This window comes from Hibiscus syriacus, unplaced genomic scaffold (assembly GCF_006381635.1).
Source record: "Hibiscus syriacus cultivar Baekdansim isolate YM2019G1 unplaced genomic scaffold, ASM638163v2 tig00110201_pilon, whole genome shotgun sequence".
Classification (NCBI taxonomy): Eukaryota; Viridiplantae; Streptophyta; class Magnoliopsida; order Malvales; family Malvaceae; genus Hibiscus; species Hibiscus syriacus.
In genome coordinates, this window is record NW_024062624.1 from 1,798,310 (window position 1) to 1,814,859 (window position 16,550).

Below are 16,550 nucleotides of genomic sequence, written 5' to 3' on the forward strand. Positions count from 1 at the left end.
TTTTCTTTACATTTTGGGACAATATGGTCTAAGTGATGGAGAGTAGAATTTGCTATCAAAATTTTCGTTTGCTTATTTGATTGGTTGGAATTAAGTTTTTCTGATGTTGATGTGTTGAAATCTCTTGTTGCTTATTTTTAAATTTACTCTATACTTTTGCTTCATTTTGGATCGTGACCATACTTTTATCAAACTTAATTTGCATGATGATTATTGGCATAACTGGTGGTTTTCTGTTAAGTATTGATATTTCATGCATTTGTTGAAAGAAATGATTTTGACTCAATACATGTTAGCCATTCTAGTGAGATTTGAGCTTAACGAACATAAATTTTCTTTCGTGCTCATTGTTTGATTGAGTGTGCAAGACTAATTTTGATATTCTAGAATTCGTAATCTTAATGCATATCGAGACTACATGCTGGACTTAAGTGGTGTTTGTTTTTGCAGAGGTAAAAGGTCTTTAGTCTACGGACCACATCTGCAAGCATCTGCAGTAGGCTAAATAAACTGAAATATAAATAAACTGATTTTTTAAACTTAAAAGAGTTTTGCAATACTGAAATTTAAATAATTTTAGTTTTATAATAATGAAATTTAAATAATCCATACAACTACAATAATAATTTTTTTTAAATAAATCAATCCATATTTTAAAATAAATCAATTCATATTTTAAAATAAATCAATCGATATTTTAAAATGAAATTTTCCATATTTTAAAAATACAATTTAAAAATAAATATATTTTAAAATAAATCATCCATATTTAAAATAAATAAATTTTAAAATAAATATCCATATTTTAAAATAAAATTTTTCATATTTTAAAATAAAATCCATATTTTAAATAAAATCCATACTTTTAACACCATATTTTAAAATAAATCAATCCATATTTTAAAATAATTCAATCCATATTTTAAAATAAAATTTTCCATATTTTAAAATAAATCAATCCATATTTTAAAATAAATCAATCAATATTTTAAAATAAATTTTAAAATAGATTTAAGTAATTTTAATTTATTTGAAGAGGTTTGAAGACCTTTGAAGACATAAAACCATGTCTGCACCAAGAAGACCTCGCGCAGACGTTAGAAGAGCTTCTGTCTTATAAAAAACAAACGGTCGGCGAAGCCCAATGTCTGCGCGTGATCTGCGCGGCGCAGACATAAGAGCTTTACAGACCTTACACAGTAAAAACAAACACCACCTTAATGTTTTAATGTGATAGAAACACTTAGGATTAAATTCACTCTTTCCCAAATAGCCTACACAATCATATATATATCCAATAGTGAACCATTTTTTGAGCCTTTATCATTTTTCTTCATTTTTACAACATGATTAAACTCAAGCCTTTATTTTTATCCCTCTTTTTCTACCCTTATCAAGACAAGTAGATTAGTTGTTTAATTTGATGTATGTTTTTATTTTGTTATATTTACCTTTTAAAAAAGAAAAAATTTGGTTCGAACAGTGCAGAAGTTAAAGCAGTGCAGTGCACAAAACAACATAAAAAATAGAAAATATTCAAAAAATTGCTTTATGTTTATATGTTTATACATTTTCTTTTATTTATTTTATAAAGTTAGGAATAATTTGTAAATCTCTTGTCTTGGTACTTAAACCGATAATTATGGCATTTTCTCTACCCTAACCTAAGCCCTATTACACCTTATTTTAAAGACCCCTTGATTATTTCATTATGCTCACTTTTAGTAGTGGAGACTTGATTGGATTCCAAGCCTATGGTAATATTTTGGTTAGTTCTGGTTTGAGCGATTTACTTTTACCATAAACACTTTGAGTGAAAATGAGTGAATCTTTGTGAGGTATTGAGTCATGTTTAATTGATGTTGGCAAATAATTGAGATATATTGCTTTGCTTAAAATTCTTCTTAGTTGTGTCTTTGGTTGATTGTACCTTGAGTTCGGCAATTGTCATGAACTTAATTTGTTTGGAAATTTGAGGAATAAAGTGAAATTAAAGATGGCAACTTATGATTTTGATGTGTTAATTGAGGAATGCTTGAGGACAAGCATTGAATAAGTGAGGGGAAATTTGATAGATGGTTTATTTAGTTATTATTTTGTCTTTAATTTGCTCATTGGGTGTTGTTTTTGTGGTTGATTTGTTCGTTTTAATTCATTTTCTGTGTAGGGCATTAGATTATGGAAATTGCACTGAAAGGACAAAATTCTGCAGTTTTTATTTTTATTTTAGAGTCAAGGATGAATTAGTGGGCATCTGACATGGCGTTAAGTCAGTAGCTTCCAAAAGGTCTAGTCAATGCTTCTAGAAGGACGAACGGATCAGCCACATTTTTTAAATTCAAATTCGAAATTATCTCTTGTTTTTAGGATTTTAATTTGAATATTTCCAAGAATTATCTTTAGGAATTATCTTTTCATTATTTTTAGGGATTTAGAAAGTTATAAATACTCCTCAGGGTAAGCTTGAAAACACATTCAAATTTGCTTTTGTTCTTTGCTTTGGAGTTTTATAAAAGTTCTTTCTTTCTTTATTTTCCAAGCTTTCTTTTATTTTTATTTTTAAAATGCTATGTATGATTGTCACACTTATCTAATTTTTCAATAACCCAAGGGCTAAAGCAATGACTCAATTCCGATTGTGAGAATTGAAAAGCACTTAATACCTTCGAGTTATATTCTAAATTTTCTGGAAACTAGGATTGGCAATCGGCCTTTCCTTTAAAAATCAAAACGCTTTTAAATCAAAAAGAACTCGTTGGTTTGGATGTTGTTTTGTTTAAAGTTTTGGGAGAAAGAATCGATTGATAGCAAGTTTGACTTCCTATTAAAACACTTAGCGGCAGTCCGCTAAGGAAAATTGAGATCGGGCTCAATTCTCATTGAGATAACATAGTCCCAGTCGAGTTTTTCCAAAACTTTAAAACTGAGTTGGCACTGACAATGATAGTCGTTGTTAGTCCACATAATGGCTGAAATTCAAAGATAGCTTTTGGATTGTAGGTTTACAAGAGAGAGAAACAAGTTAGTGGTAGAGCCCTGTAGACTATAACTGACAGTAATCCAAAGTGAAAATCTATTTTGATGATCGGTTGGAATTGAGTCAAAGCTAAAGTCTGATGTTGTTTTTATCATAAGTGAATTTTTATCTTTATTTATTTATTTATTTTATAATTTTTCAAAATAAAATCCCCATCTTATCTTATCTTTTATCCAAATCCAGAATCAAAAAGCATACTACATCAGAAACTCTAAAGTCTCTGTGGACCGACTCTTACTTCTCTTTACTACTCTCTTTCTTTATTTATTTTTTAGAAGAATTAATTTATTTGACAGTAAAATGATGCTCGTCAATCTTTAATAAACTAATTAAGTGTAATGTACCCTTTGAGTAGTTTCTTAACCAGAATCTGACCGTGATGAAGTTTCCTTCTCTCTGTCTCTATTTTTACTTTTTCAATGTCCAAGCTACTTTGAACAGGTTCCTGATGGTATAAGACAAGGAAATAAGGTTAGATACTCCGAAGGTCGATCTAATTACAAGTTGATCTTCTATCTATTGTAGCTAAACAAGGAGGGCTTGTTAGTCTCTTTTGAAATCCTTTTCAAACCATTGTTCCTGGTTGGTCCGATTGGTGAAAGTTTCCAAGACTTGAGCCTGGAAATTTCATTTCTTTGACAAAAACAACGGGCATCAAATCAAAATGAGACAAGGTTTTGCTACTTGCAAGGTATTCAACATTCCTCTCCCTTTGGGCGACAATACAGGCTAATTGTCTAGTTTGTTACACCGAACATTGTTAAATAAACAGGGGATTAGGCTATTTCTTACCATCAATACATGATCTATAGATGGATATATAAAGTAGTACAGTGAGTGTATAATTGATACTCATCTTATACACATTAATTGTCATTGAAGAGACCTTCTAGCTTTCTTTGTTTTATAGTTTTATTTTATTTGCATTTTCTGTACAAGCTATGTCATGACCATTAGCACCGGAATCAGCTTGAGGTACACAGGTCCAGAAACACCGGAAACTTTCGGTGATGAGAAAAGGCACGATAGTCTAACTATCGAGGGCCTGGCTCTCACCATTCTACCCAGGACCACAAGCTCCTTGCCACTAATACTATCAAAAGTGCAATGATAGCCTTCAATATCTCCTTTTGTAATCAATCATAACTACATCTGCTATGGAGAATTTGTGTAGCTGCCGCTGGCTGTTGCTGCTTACTATACTCCAAATCTGCATGCTCATATCCATTCACAACCAAGAAATAAACAAGATTGACATATGATTTTTTTTTTATATATTATGTGTCACATAATGTACTCTTGGACTCGCATATAGATCTTTGTGTAATGAATCAAATATTAGGTTTAGTTAGATTTTTTTTATAAATATAAATCTTAAAAGATAATATAATTAGAAAGTAACAAAAATATTTTTTACTGGGTGATGGGTAGTTTCCATCTACTTTTAACATTTCACACTAGAGAAGGCCATAAATTTATGAGCGTAGGTGGTGAATTGATGACGGGCAACGGTCCACAATGGATTTAGCCATTGGGTTGGTGCTTCATGAGAATCATGACCGATTAAAATGATAAATATAAAAATCCTACAAGTTCAGTTTATTATAGGAAGTGGGCCATTAGACGAATTCAGACCTCTGCCCAGTCTTGGCCCAAAGTTCCGTGCGAAAAAATACATGCAGTTACAGTGTTGTCGTCGTCTCCTATATTCGTCTTGGCCATCACATTATGAAAATATATAGGTAAGAAGAAAAACAACATTATAGATAGGTTGTCATAAACGCAAATGTAAAGGATGCATCGTCTTTTACATAACCCATGACATGGATGTTTCCAACATTTTGATTGCAACGCGCGACAAGGAATAGCCCTTGAATTGTATTTGTCACGCCTGTACAATTACTGATAAAGTATGTAAGTGAACATGAAAATCCCAAATTATGCCATCAAAGTTGTCCTTTACTCGAGAGGTTTACCTGTAAAGCTAAGAATAGGAATCATGTGCACCAGTATTGCGCAATGAACACTTGTATGAAAAATACAAATTTAAGCCGTTGTCCGTTCTTGATCGGCCAATTATTTCTACCAATTTCTTTTTTACCTGCTTCGTGAACTTGACTTAATCAGTTATAATTGCCTATTTCTGGCCCCAAGTATGAAAAATCAACATCCTATGTACTGGAATTGGAACCCCATTATTCTCGTGCATTTGCAACCCAATCATTGTATAGGTATTTTTTTTTTCAAATTTAGCAATTAGATTACATAATACTAATATGCAATTATTTTTCATCCAAGAGCACACCCATAGCCTCGAGTCAATATTTGCGTACAGAAAAGATGGAGGTACAATAATAAAAGCATAAAACTGTGAAATATACCTAAAATGTCCTCTCTCATCAATGGTGATTGCAGAAAGCCTCCATTTGACAACCCTACAAGCAAAACTAACCGCATCACAATAAACCATCTGCTAGGTGTCTTCAACATTGAAGAACGAGGAAGAGCTGGCACCCGCTACTGGCTTTTTTAGTCCTTCGATAGATTGTTCCAAATGAAGCGGCCATCACTGCGGGTGGTGGTGTTGGCATTAGTATCGGCAATAGCGGCGACGTTGTTGTTGGTGGTGTTTGGATTGGTGGAGGAATCGGCAATACCCAAACTCCTCCTTCAGGTCCTTCGGTGTCAAAGCTGAGCGGTGCTTACACTGCTCTCCAAGCATGGAAATCTGCAATCACTGACGACCCATTGGGGATTTTGAAGACTTGGGTTGGCTCAGATGTGCGTGCTTATAAAGGGGTGTTTTGTGCTATGGATTCTGATTCTGAAACATTTGTTGCTGCCATAGCTCTCAACCATGCAAATCTCCAAGGCATTCTTGTTAGTGAATTCTCTGTTCTTACAGATGTTTCGATCATTCATCTTAACAGCAACAGGTTCTCAGGCACCGTTCACGACACTTTCAGAGGCCTTTCATCGCTTCAAGAGTTGGATCTCGGTAACAATCACCTCTCGGGTCCTTTCCCTACAGTCACTCTATAAATTCCAAATCTTGTTTATTTGGACCTTAGGTTCAACAGCTTCTCGGGACCCGTCCCTCAAGATCTATTCAACAAGGGGCTAGATGCAATCTTCCTCGACAACAGCCAGTTCGAGGGTGAAATCCCTTAAAATATGGGGAATTCTCCTGCTTCGGTGATAAACTTGGCGAACAACAAATTCAGTGGGAACATCCCAGCTAGTTTTGGCTTCACGAGTTCAAAATTGAAGGAGATTTTGCTTCTCAATAACCAGTTATCAGGCTGCATTCCACAAGGCGTTGGATGTTCTCAGAGATGCAGGTTTTAGATGTGAGCCACAACTCATGGGTCATTTACCAGACAATCTCTTGCCTGAGTGACATTACGGTTCTCAATATGGCACACAATCAACTATCTGCTTGTATTTCCCAAACTTGCATAGTTTTAAAATTAACCTAAAATATCAAGATCAAAACTATCAAATTTGCACAGTAGACAAATTCGTCGAACTATTGAATATTGAAAAACAATAAAAAAACCAAATAAAGAACAATAATGAAGACAACATATAAAATTTACGAGGTTCAACGAAAATATCATCTACTCTTCGGGGCACCACCAACGGATGATAATTTCACTATCGAACAAAATATTACAATAAATGGAATTCCTAAAGAAGAAAACAAATGGGAGAGGGAGAACGAAGAAAACAAATGGGGAAGAACTTTTTGGGATAATTTCAAATGGAATTGTTTAGGCATATTTATATTTGAGTTTTAAGGACTAAACTTATAAATAACCTGATAGTTTAGAAACCAAAAATGAATTTTTCCATGTACACAAGTTAGCCACTTGCCAACTTGCCAGCCTTTGGTGTCCATCATAGCCACTTCTCAACTTGAATTTAATGTTGTGGTAACAAATTTGAACTTGAATTCTTCAATGGCTACCAAGTTTGACCAACATTTGTTGACTTTACAACTTGTAGGCTTGTAATTTTACAAGCCATACATAACAAATCTCCACCTTGACTTGAAAATTACCAAGCCTAGTCAACTTCTTCAACTCCCCAAATTTGATGAAACTATTGTTATGTAGTGCCTCTAATTGCGCTCACAAGCGTCATATACCCCAAAGTGCTCAAACTTTAAGGGTGTTAATCAAGTTCAAACAATGATTGAACTTGATTACTGTTACCAACTTGGACATCATATCTGCAGGATTTTCTATTGTCGCAATTTTTTGAAATAGAATATTTTATTCTTCAAAGATCTCACGCACAAAGTGATACCTCACGTCGATATACTTAGTCCTTGAATGATAGACTTGATTTTTTGCTAAGTGAATAGCGCTCTGACTGTCACAATAGAGATTAATGTGTCTTTGAACAACTCTCAAGTCTTCCATCAACACGTTAACCCAAATTGCTTCTTTACAGCCTCTGAAACTGCCATGTATTCTACCTCTGAGTAGACAAAGCCACCGTAGATTGCAAAGTAGACTTCCAACTTATAGGGGCTTTAGCAAGAGTAAAAAAATACCCAGTAGTTGATCGACGCTTATCCAAATCACCAGTATAGTCAGAATCAACATATTCAACCACAAACTGACCAAGTGCTTCATCATGTTCAAAAACTAAACCAACATTCACAGTTTGTTAGAGATACCGTAGAATCCATTTCACAACTTGTCAATGTCCTTTTCCAGGATCATGCATGTACCTGCTCACAACTCTAACTGCTTGTGAAATGTCAGGACGCGTACACACCATTGCATACATCAAGCTCCCAACTGCATTAGCATATGGAACTTTTTCCATATACTCTCGTTCTCCATTAGTTTTAGGAGATAATTGAGAACTAAGTTTAAAATGAGAGGCAAGTGAGATACTTACATGTTTGGTATTTTCATTTATGCCAAAAGATTGTAATACATTTCTCAGATATTGTTTTTGTGTTAAACAAAGCTTTTCTCTCTGTCTATCTCTGCTTATCTCCAAACGAAGAATCTTCTTTGCCTCACCTAAATCTTTCATCTCAAACTCTTGATTCAACTGAGCCTTTAATTTGTCTATATCCTTTTGACTCTTTGAAGCGATCAACATATCGTCAACGTACAAGAGAAGATAAATGAAAGATTCATCTTTAAACTTTTGTAAATACACACAATGATCATATTTGCTTATAGTGTACTCTGCCTCCTCATAAAGCTATCAAATCGCTTGTACCATTGCCTCGAAGATTGCTTCAATCCATATAGCGATTTGTTCAGCTTACAAACCTATTTCTCACAACCACCATCTTTGTATCCTTCTGGCTGAGTCATATAGATCTCTTCTTTTAAATCACCGTGCAAGAAAGTCATCTTTACATCAAGTTGAGCTAGTTCCAAAATTCAACTGTGCTACAAAGGTCAATAATATTCTAATGAATGAATGCTTCACAATAGGGGAAAATACTTCATTGTAGTTGATTTCCTCCTTTTGAGCGTATCCTTTAGCTACTAACTCTGCCTTGTAGCGATCATCATTCTTGTTATGAGGTCCATCTTTCTTGTTATGAGGTCCATATTTCTTTGTAAATACCCACTTGCATCCAATTACTTTTTTACTTTCTGTAATTTTGCCAGTTTCCAAGTGTTGTTCTTTCGGAGAAATTGCATTTCTTCATTCATGATACTTTTCCACTTATCACTTTCCAAGATTTGTATTGCTTCTTGGTAAGTGATAGGGGTGTCATCAACAACAACTGGAAGAGCATAGACCACCATATCAGCAAAACGAGCAGGTTTACGAATTTCTCTCCTTGGCCTTGTAACTGCAAGTGGTTCTGGTGTCTCCAATGCTTCTTGGGTTTGATCATCTTCATCTTCTGATTCTTCTATTGGAGTTGAAGAATCAATTGTATCATCTTCTGTTGAAACTCCACCTGTTTTGGAGTATGCTCCATCTGCTGCAGAGCTTCATTTGTTACCTTCTTTACTAGGGCAGATTCATCAAAGGTAACATCTCTGCTACAAATTATTTTCTTAGTGTCCAAACACCAAAGACGAAATCTCTTCACTTCATGGGTGATTCCCATAAAGAGGGCATTCTTTGCTCTCGGATCAAGCTTCGATTCCTTCACATGATAAAAATTAGTAGATCCAAATACATTTAAGGAATCATAATCAGTAGCAGGTTTTCCATACCATACCTCCAATGGTGTTTTTCCTCCTATCGCTGATGATAACAGATGATTGATGAGATGGCAAGCATATGTCACAGCATCAGCCCAAAATGTCTTACCTAATCCAACATTAGACAACATGCATCGAACTTTCTCCAATAGTGTTCGATTCATACGCTCTGTCACCTCATTCTATTGTGGTGTATCTCTAATAGTGAAGTGTCGAACAATACCATACTCATGACAAACGTCGGTGAATGATTCACTTTTATATTCCCCTCCATTGTCCATCCTAAGACATTTGATCTTTCTACCAGTCTGGTTATCGATCATATTTTTCCGTTTAAGGAAAATTCGGAGCATTTCATCTTTAGACTTCATCGGATACACCCAAACTATTCTGGAAAAGTCATCTACAAAAGTTACAAAATAATATTTTCCTCCCAAAGATTGTGTCTTGAAAGGACCCCACACATCTGAGTGAATATAATTCACAATATATTTTGTATTATGTATAGTGGTGTCAAACTTCACTCTCTTCTGCTTTCCCAGAACACAATGCTCGCAAAAGTTAAATTTGCAAGCCTTTGCACCTTTCAACAATAATTTTTTTGCCAAAATTTACAAGTATTTCTCTCCAGCATGTCCCAACCGCATATGTCACAACTGGGTTGTGTCCAAATCATTGCCCCCAGAAGCTGTTGCAACTACTCCAATAATTGTACTACATTGGTAGTAATACAAATTATTTTTCCTAATGCCCTTCATCATCATAAGTGTGACAGATGTGTCTTTTAAAACTTTATCTCTCATAGTGACTAATGAGCCTTTGAATTCCATGGCTCCCAAAGAGATGAGATTTTTCTTCAAATTGGGCATGTACCGGACATCAGTCAGAACTCTGGTTGATCTATCTTGATTCTTCAATTGAATTGAACATATCCCAACAGTTTTACAGGCATTTTCATTGCCCATATAAACAACTCCTGCATTTAGTTCTACTAAATCGGTGAATCACTCCCGATTAGGGGACATATGATAAGTGCAACTCGAATCTAATATCCACTCATCTGAATAAAATGTTGTTAATGAAGCAACCAATGATATGTAAGATTCATTAGGACTATGCTTTGCAACACATGCATCTACAGCAGTTTTTCCTTTCTTCTTCAGTTTCGGACAATCTTTCTTCCAATGGCATTTTTCATGACAAAAGGCACATTCATCTTTTCCCATTCTGGACTTCGACTTTGATCTCCCTCTCCTCTTTGGCTTTTGACTTTTCGAGCGACCTCTTGCCACCATGGTCTCTGTTGCTCCGTACTTTCTCTCCTTTTTGGTTTTTTTCATGAGTTCATAACTATACAAAGAATTAATTACATCTTTAAGGGTAACTTTATCCTTACCATGAAGTAGCGTTGTCTCAAGGTGCTCAAATTCATCTAGAAGATATGACAACAACATCAAAGTCAAATCTTCATCTTTGAAGGTTTCATCCATGCCCAATAAGTTTGTCACTGACTCATTGAATGCAGTGATGTGTTCATTCATACTGGTGTCTGGTTGATAATCAAATCTAACCAATTTTTTCTTCATGTGGAAACGATTCTGAGAGCTTTTCTTTAGGAATTTTTCCTCCAATGCTTTTCACAGGTTACTTGCAGAAGTCTCGTTCTTGTAGCCATACTTCTGCTCCCTGGAAAGACAAGATCGAATTATGTTGCACACCAAACGATTGATTATTCCCCATTCTTTCTCCTTTATATCTACGAGTTTTTATTCCTCAATGGCGATGTCTAGACCTTATTAGAATAAAACGTCTAACACCTCGCTTTGCCACATGCCAAAATGATCGGATCAATCGAACAACTCCACCGACAAGTTTGCATTTGACATAACCCTCCTCACTGGTCCAGATGAAGAGCTTGATGTCTCAACTAATCCATATTTTGGCATTTTAATTCTAACGAACAATATTCAATAGCACGAAATGTATTTTTTTAGCAATGGGACCACCAAAATAACCTCAACCGAAGCTCGAATACCAATTATTGGGGAAATTGAGTTATTTCGTACATGAACGTAGTTCCAAAATTGACCTAAAATGTCAAGATCAAAACTACCAAAATTGCACAGCAGATAAACCCGTCGAACTATTGAATATTGAAACACAATGTAAAAACCCAATAAAGAACAATAATGGAGAGAACACACCAAATTTACGAGGTTTAACGAAAATATCACCTACTCCTCGGGCACCACCAACGGATGATAACTTCACTATCGAACAAAATATTACAACAAATAGAATTCTTAAGAACTCCCAAAATATTACAAAATAAGAGAATGAAGAAAACAAATGAGATAGAGAACTTATTGGGATGATTTCAAATGGAAGTGCTTAGGCCTATTTATACTTGAGCTTTAAGAACTAAATTTATAAATAATCTAATAGTTTAGGGACCAAAGATGAATTTTCACATGTGCACAAGTTGGCCACTTGCCAACCTTTGGTATCCATCATAACCACTCGTCAACTTGAATTTAATGTTGTGGTAACAAATTCGAGATTGACTTCTTCAATGACTATCAAGTTTGACCAATATTTGTTGACTTTACAACTTGTAGGCTTGTAATTTTATAAGCCACACATAACACTAGTGAGCTACCTGACTTGGTTTGTTCCTTGAGGAGCCTCATTAATCTGACTGTTGCCTACAATTTCTTCTTAGGGTTTAGCCACGAATGCTCCAAATTGTTCATCGAGAATGTCGGTTTCGACTTCTCGCTCAATTCTATCCCCGGGAGACCACAACCAGAGTGCTCTGTGATCCCCGGAAGTGGGTTGAGTTGTCTGAGAATTCCAGCAACACAACCTCTTGTTTGTGGGGCATTGCTAGGGAGCTTGGGGGCTAATCTAACGTCATCATCGTCTCCATGAATCTCATTACACAAGAAGTTAGCGTTTTCTTTATGGATTTGAGTCGCATCTTTGTTACAAATGTTATCCGTCTTTGGATGGATAAGACGTGTATGTTCAGGTACCTGAAGAAAGCCAGAAAAGGATTTGTAAAGATGATAATAGAAAATTCAGGTAGGAATGAAGTACTTTATAATCGGATCTTTACTACCCAAATCAAGGATCCGATTATAAAAGATAGTACTTCGTTTGTCTCATTTCCAGTCTGTCTCAATATCATTTTCTATGCAACTGAAATTAGCTCGCTTGTCCAAACCCCAATGCCCCATGAGCCTATAGCCATTTTAGAATGCTAAATACTATGCCACAATTACAGAAATTGTATATACATGTTATTAATGTAGTATTTAATTTTTTAGGCTATACTTGGTAAATCTCGACACTAATACATGAACTGTCATCCTATTTTGTCCCTACTTTCAGTTCTTTGTGTTGATATTTTCCTATTGACAAAAGTATATTAATGTGGGCTCAAGTTATCAACTACTCGAAATCCTAATTTAGTGAGCATATGATATACATAAAGCCTTATCCTTGAAAATCAAGCAGAGAGCACATCGAGATACAGTGGCCTCACATGAGTCTAATAAGTAATCTAACCCCTTTTTTTTTCTTGAAAAGATCTAGATCTAAATTCACTTATACATGCAGATAACGTTACTCGAATTCGGGTCGGAGAACAAAATTCTCTTTAATCATTGAAATCTCTCTAACGATTCTCACTATAATTATTTAATCATCATAAAGTAAATTCAACAGGTCATGGAGATAAAAACTGTTAATGAAAGTAAAGAATGGAAATGTAAAAAACCATGAACAAAAACAATTGAAGTGTTCTATATATACAATTTCAGTCTGCAAGGTAGGTATGAACCCGACATCAAATTAAATAACTGTTCATTGTATATTGTGTCAAAAGAAGAAGAAAACTACAAGGTAAAAAACTGAGTGAATTATACGCAAGGATTAATGTTGTCAACCGAAGAAGAGCCTCTTCAAAAGAAAAACAGATGATCAACAGACACACATTGTACAAAATAAATTTTGAAAAAAAAAGTATGAGCTAGAAAAAAAACTAAATAATTAAGGAAGAAAGAAGGAGAAACTTTACAGTTAAATAGGGTTTAAAAAGAAAGAATCGTTGTCGTAATCATGGCAAAGCTCCTTCCTGAGTTTACTCGAGAAAAGTTGGCAAGCATCCATGCTAAGATCAATGAGAGCTGAAAGTGAAATAAACAATGCGGCATCAGCCATACATGTCACATGTTGCATCCCAACTTGTACCACAGACTTGCTAATTTTTCCTTCACCTTCCACGGTCGCCCCCACAACGAATCCTTTAACCGGTGACCTAAAACTCATTGCAAACGAGTTGCTTGATACTCTCTTATCTATGCAAAATTGACCACCCTTTTTGACACTCATTGTAGCTTCAGCAATAGGGATACCGTTGTTTGAGCTGTTTTCGGTGACAAGTTCAAACTTGTAGCCTAAGCCATCGATAGGACCCCGTTCACGCCATGCTTCAAGACGACCCCATGGTTTCCAGCTCCTGATGGAGAAGCCATTGGGGCGGAGAATTAGCCATGCACCAGGGTTAGATCTGGAAACACGGTCCGAGCCGGGGGAGGGTACAAATGGAGTGATCATTGAAGCAGCTGCAACGGGAGAGCCTGAGAGATCATGTATCATTATCATCCATCCCTTCCTCTCCCTTCCTTGCCTTTCCTTTTCTCCTGAGAATGTTCTCATCCATCCTCTATTCTTGTTGCTAAAATCCTGTGGGAGGGATCTGATCGCATAATCAACAATGAGGTAAAAAAATGTAAGCAATTGATAAAGAAAAAATAAAAAGAAAAACTATTAAACAAACACGTTTCCATCAAATAGGAATATCCAAAACAAAAAATCATCATCAAGTGTCTGTGCACATGGGAGAGAATCAAAGATCGTAGTTAGGGAGATTTGAAAAGAAAATTGTCCGTTTGACGTCAACTAAACATGAGACCAAGAGATATTATTCTACATCAAGTATCAATAATAAGAGATTTTGTTCTCAGGCGGATCATTTTCTTAGAAAATTGAAGTTGACACAGAGTTCACCAATGGAATTTGATGACCGCAAAAAGAATGCAGTGACAGAGGAAATAAGAGATCAAAAATATTCAACCATGATCACCTGGTTCCATGAATAACAATAAAGTTACACTCTTTTTGCCTGTGATTTTCATACCAAAGGAAATCCTGATTGGATTCTACACAAAAAGTACTAATCCATAGATCCTTTCATTTTCATGGAATCCCATTCATTAAAACTTCAGTTAAAGTCAATATTTAAAAAAAAAAGGACAATTCCACATCCAGCTTGTACTCAAATGAAAAAAAAGGAGGCAAAAGACGGACTTCCCCATCATCAGTTTGGCATTGATGTATTTTAAATTAGATAAGGTGTTAAAAACCAGTGGTGTTGGGAAACTTGGACATGTTTATGTAAACTATTACTAAAGAAAATGCAACAATCCCAGATGCCTAACAGTGACAGAGATCAAATTCAAGAACGCATTAGACTGGCTTTTGGTATCCATTGAAAGTGATTACTCACTGGAAATGCTCCGTATTGAAAGTGAAAAAGAAACAGAGGAACTTACCGAGATCTTGAACGATCGGCGCTGAACTTACAACTGAACACGGGTTGTCTAATGTTGCCTTGAATTTGAAACACGACGGGGCTACATTCTGGTTCTCCCCCGAATTGGAAGACGAATCGGGGATCTGGTTCAGTCTTGACCGTTAAGTGAAGTTTAGCAGTTGTTTTTTCCGATTCGCTCCCCAGTTTCATCCACCCATTTTGGAATACCGAGGGCCTGATTTGTGACAAACCTAAGTCCATAGTGACTTGAACACGACCCACCAGCTTCCCAGAACTGACTCCACACGTGTGGCCCATTCACCCAATGTAGACTTCGATACGCAACGTCACTGGTTTGCCAGATAGACGCCGGAAGTTAAGGCATCGAGGTGGAAACCGGCGACGGAAGTTGAGGATTCGGGCGGGGAATCGCCGGAGTTGTTGCTGAGAGGTAACAAAGCCGTTTGAGACGGGAAGTTTTTAAGTCTCAACTTGCAAAAACACGGTGTCGTTGTCGGGTAAACGCCGGAACCGGCTGGTTTAGTGGCTTGTGGGAGTTTTAGAGCCAATGATTCGACGATCAGACGAACAAATGGGCATGGATCCATAGTACGAATCAGCCTTTTTTCCAGTTGTTTGAAGAGAATTGTGGGTGGGAATTTTTTAAAAGAAGGAAGATAGGTCGAAATAAACGCCGTGGACAGTGAAGAGCTTCGTCAACATCTACGCTATGGTTGAACTGTGGAAGTCGGTTCTACAACAAACCTCCTCTATAATGTTTCGCTTCCTTTGTCTGTGTCTTCAGGAACTTCAGTAGTGTTTTGTTATAGACATGGTGGTGGTTTCTTTTTGGCTTTGGTTTGTTTGTTCTCGCGGGAAAATGGAAATTATATACGGATATGGAAAAGGCAAATGGAATTTTGTTGATTTCCTCGAGGAATTGGGACTGTGATTTGACCCCATTTTCTCGGTGCTTCCCCTTTTATAATCTGTTTTATCTCTCAAATTAAATTCGATAATTTACAAAAGAAATATTAAATTAAATTCGGGCCGAATGTGGGGACCATGACAGCTGGGTTAAGGCTGGCAAAATTGGAAGGGTTTGCGTAGCAGGACCTTGGTTTGGTGGTCGGTTTGGGTGACCTCACTGACGGAATTTTCTTCCCATTCATAGCAGCAATACCTCGCGGATTGTTGACGTTGCCGTCTCCTGATTTCCAAACTAGCCGTTTTTCCCATGACGGCGCTAACAGAATTTTATTCTATTTGCTTTATCTTCCCTTTGATTGTTGGTTAGCTTATTGGGTAGTTCTGCGGTGCGGCGTCTAAAAAACGGTTAATATATGGTGTGATCGGTTAAATAAGTGATCGGTTAAAATTTAGATCAGTTATGTTATATTATTTAACCGAAAATATTAAAAAGTACAATAACATACTAGGTAACGCTTATATAATATAATAGGTAGCGCTTATATTGACCTATTTTATAAGTAAACCGGTATATTTATACCGATAGCATTGTAAATTTACCTATTACATTATAATATGTTAAAAGTGTCTATACTTTTTTATAAAAAAGATCGATACTTTTTTAAAGTTATGTAATTTATGTTTCAATTTTTTAATAGTGTTTCATGTTTTTCACCTACAATATTAATTTAATAATTTCATTTGCACAAAAAATTATCTGATTGTTTTGATATTTTATAAAATAATA

At 35.7% G+C, this 16,550-nt stretch overlaps 1 protein-coding gene and 1 pseudogene across 1 annotated transcript; one reads left to right on the top strand and one right to left on the bottom strand.

Moving 5' to 3' along the window:
• Nucleotides 1-5,377: 5,377 nt before the first annotated feature.
• On the top strand, nucleotides 5,378-6,373 carry LOC120218918 (leucine-rich repeat extensin-like protein 4). The gene is made up of 2 exons (XM_039215805.1): nucleotides 5,378-5,383; nucleotides 5,582-6,373. The coding sequence occupies exons 1-2, from the start codon at nucleotides 5,378-5,380 to the stop codon at nucleotides 6,077-6,079; spliced, it is 504 nt and encodes a 167-aa protein (XP_039071736.1). The 3' UTR covers nucleotides 6,080-6,373.
• A 6,884-nt stretch (nucleotides 6,374-13,257) lies between these two features.
• On the bottom strand, nucleotides 13,258-15,675 carry LOC120218816 (annotated as a pseudogene).
• Nucleotides 15,676-16,550: the final 875 nt, after the last annotated feature.